The following is a 1,316-nucleotide window of genomic DNA, read 5'->3' as shown; positions in this document are numbered from 1 at the left end:
ACTATTACGACAAAAACAACAACCAATGGCTAAAATTGGTTTTGTTGTTTTAAAACTAAAAAAAAATAGACATTTATGAACTAAAAATTTATTGAGCTTGTTAAATCTAAGCATTTGAAAACATCTATCATTAATCTTGTATGTTATTCTTACAACAATAATTTAAGTTTTATTTAAAAAACTTTAAATATCTTTTAAATAGTTATGAGGATAAATAACTAAGAAAAGTTTCACTTAGGTGATCAAAAAGGTAACTTCACACATGAAAAATCTCTTACACCTTCAAGAACTTCAGAAAGTTCTTCTGTCCATTTGTCTTCAATTACGTCATAACTGTATACTGAACATTCGTTCCAAATCCTGCTCGGGAAAACGTAAAACTTGCTTCCGAGTGACAAAGTTCTGGTTTCACCAAACATCCATGGAGTACTTAAAACAACAAAAGCTTTATTACTGTTGTCAAATATTTCGCAGGAATTTATTTCATAGCTACCACCGATTGCAAACAACTTGTTTTTCACAACAACTAAACTATGATTGCTTCTTATTTGTGTCATATCGGGCATTTTTGTCCAAGTATCCTCAAAAATGTTATAAGACTCTACAAAATGCATTGGTTGGTAATTGTTTTCGCCGCCAGAAACCACAACTCTGTCTTCAAAAACCACGCATGCCGCACATTGCCTTTTTCGTTTCATCCGAGCTAGCTCTTTAAACTTGTTGCCTTTGGCATCGAACTCTAAACAAGAACTTTCTACCATCCTGTGCTTTCCACGAATGGAATGGAAGCCTCCGATTATGAGAATTTTATCCATAAACGCGCATGCGCAGAAACGTTCACGATCATCATACATGGCGCCTATAGTGACCCACGTGTCAGTAGCAGGTGAGTATTTTTCAACGGGCAGGACCTCTTCGGCTTCTTGCCACGTTGCTTGAGCTAAAGAACCTCCGAATGCATAAACCTCGCCTTTCAAGCAGACTACTTGAAAAACTTGTCGACCTTCATTCATAGAAGAAAGATTATTGGCATAACCGATGTTAGATACATTTATTTGTTTAACATCTCTAGCTTTACTAACAGGATTGTTTTTGCCTCCACAAACTAACATGTTAAACTTTGTTTGGTTACAATACCTCCTTTTACAGTTGTTACTACGACTGTTCATGATAGCTTTACCGTTGGTTTTAAAAGCTTCTTTCAGTATTACATTACATTCGTCAATCTTACAAAAAGATGAAAAACTATTTTTGCTGTACTCAAAAGAACTTTGAGAAAGCAAGTGTAGACGAACTTTTAATAACAGGTGTTTCCC

General features: G+C 35.0%; 1 protein-coding gene across 1 annotated transcript; it reads right to left on the bottom strand.

The window, feature by feature from the left end:
• Positions 1–242: 242 nt before the first annotated feature.
• On the bottom strand, positions 243–1,112 carry LOC145836463 (kelch-like protein 32). The gene has a single exon (XM_082944264.1). It carries the CDS (start codon positions 1,110–1,112, stop codon positions 243–245), a length of 870 nt encoding a protein of 289 aa, XP_082800390.1.
• Positions 1,113–1,316: the final 204 nt, after the last annotated feature.

This window comes from Thalia democratica, chromosome 1 (assembly GCF_965202585.1).
Source record: "Thalia democratica chromosome 1, ktThaDemo2.hap1.1, whole genome shotgun sequence".
Taxonomy (NCBI): Eukaryota; Metazoa; Chordata; class Thaliacea; order Salpida; family Salpidae; genus Thalia; species Thalia democratica.
The sequence above is the reverse complement of the archived record's forward strand: the minus strand, read 5'-3'. Positions and strand labels throughout refer to the sequence as shown.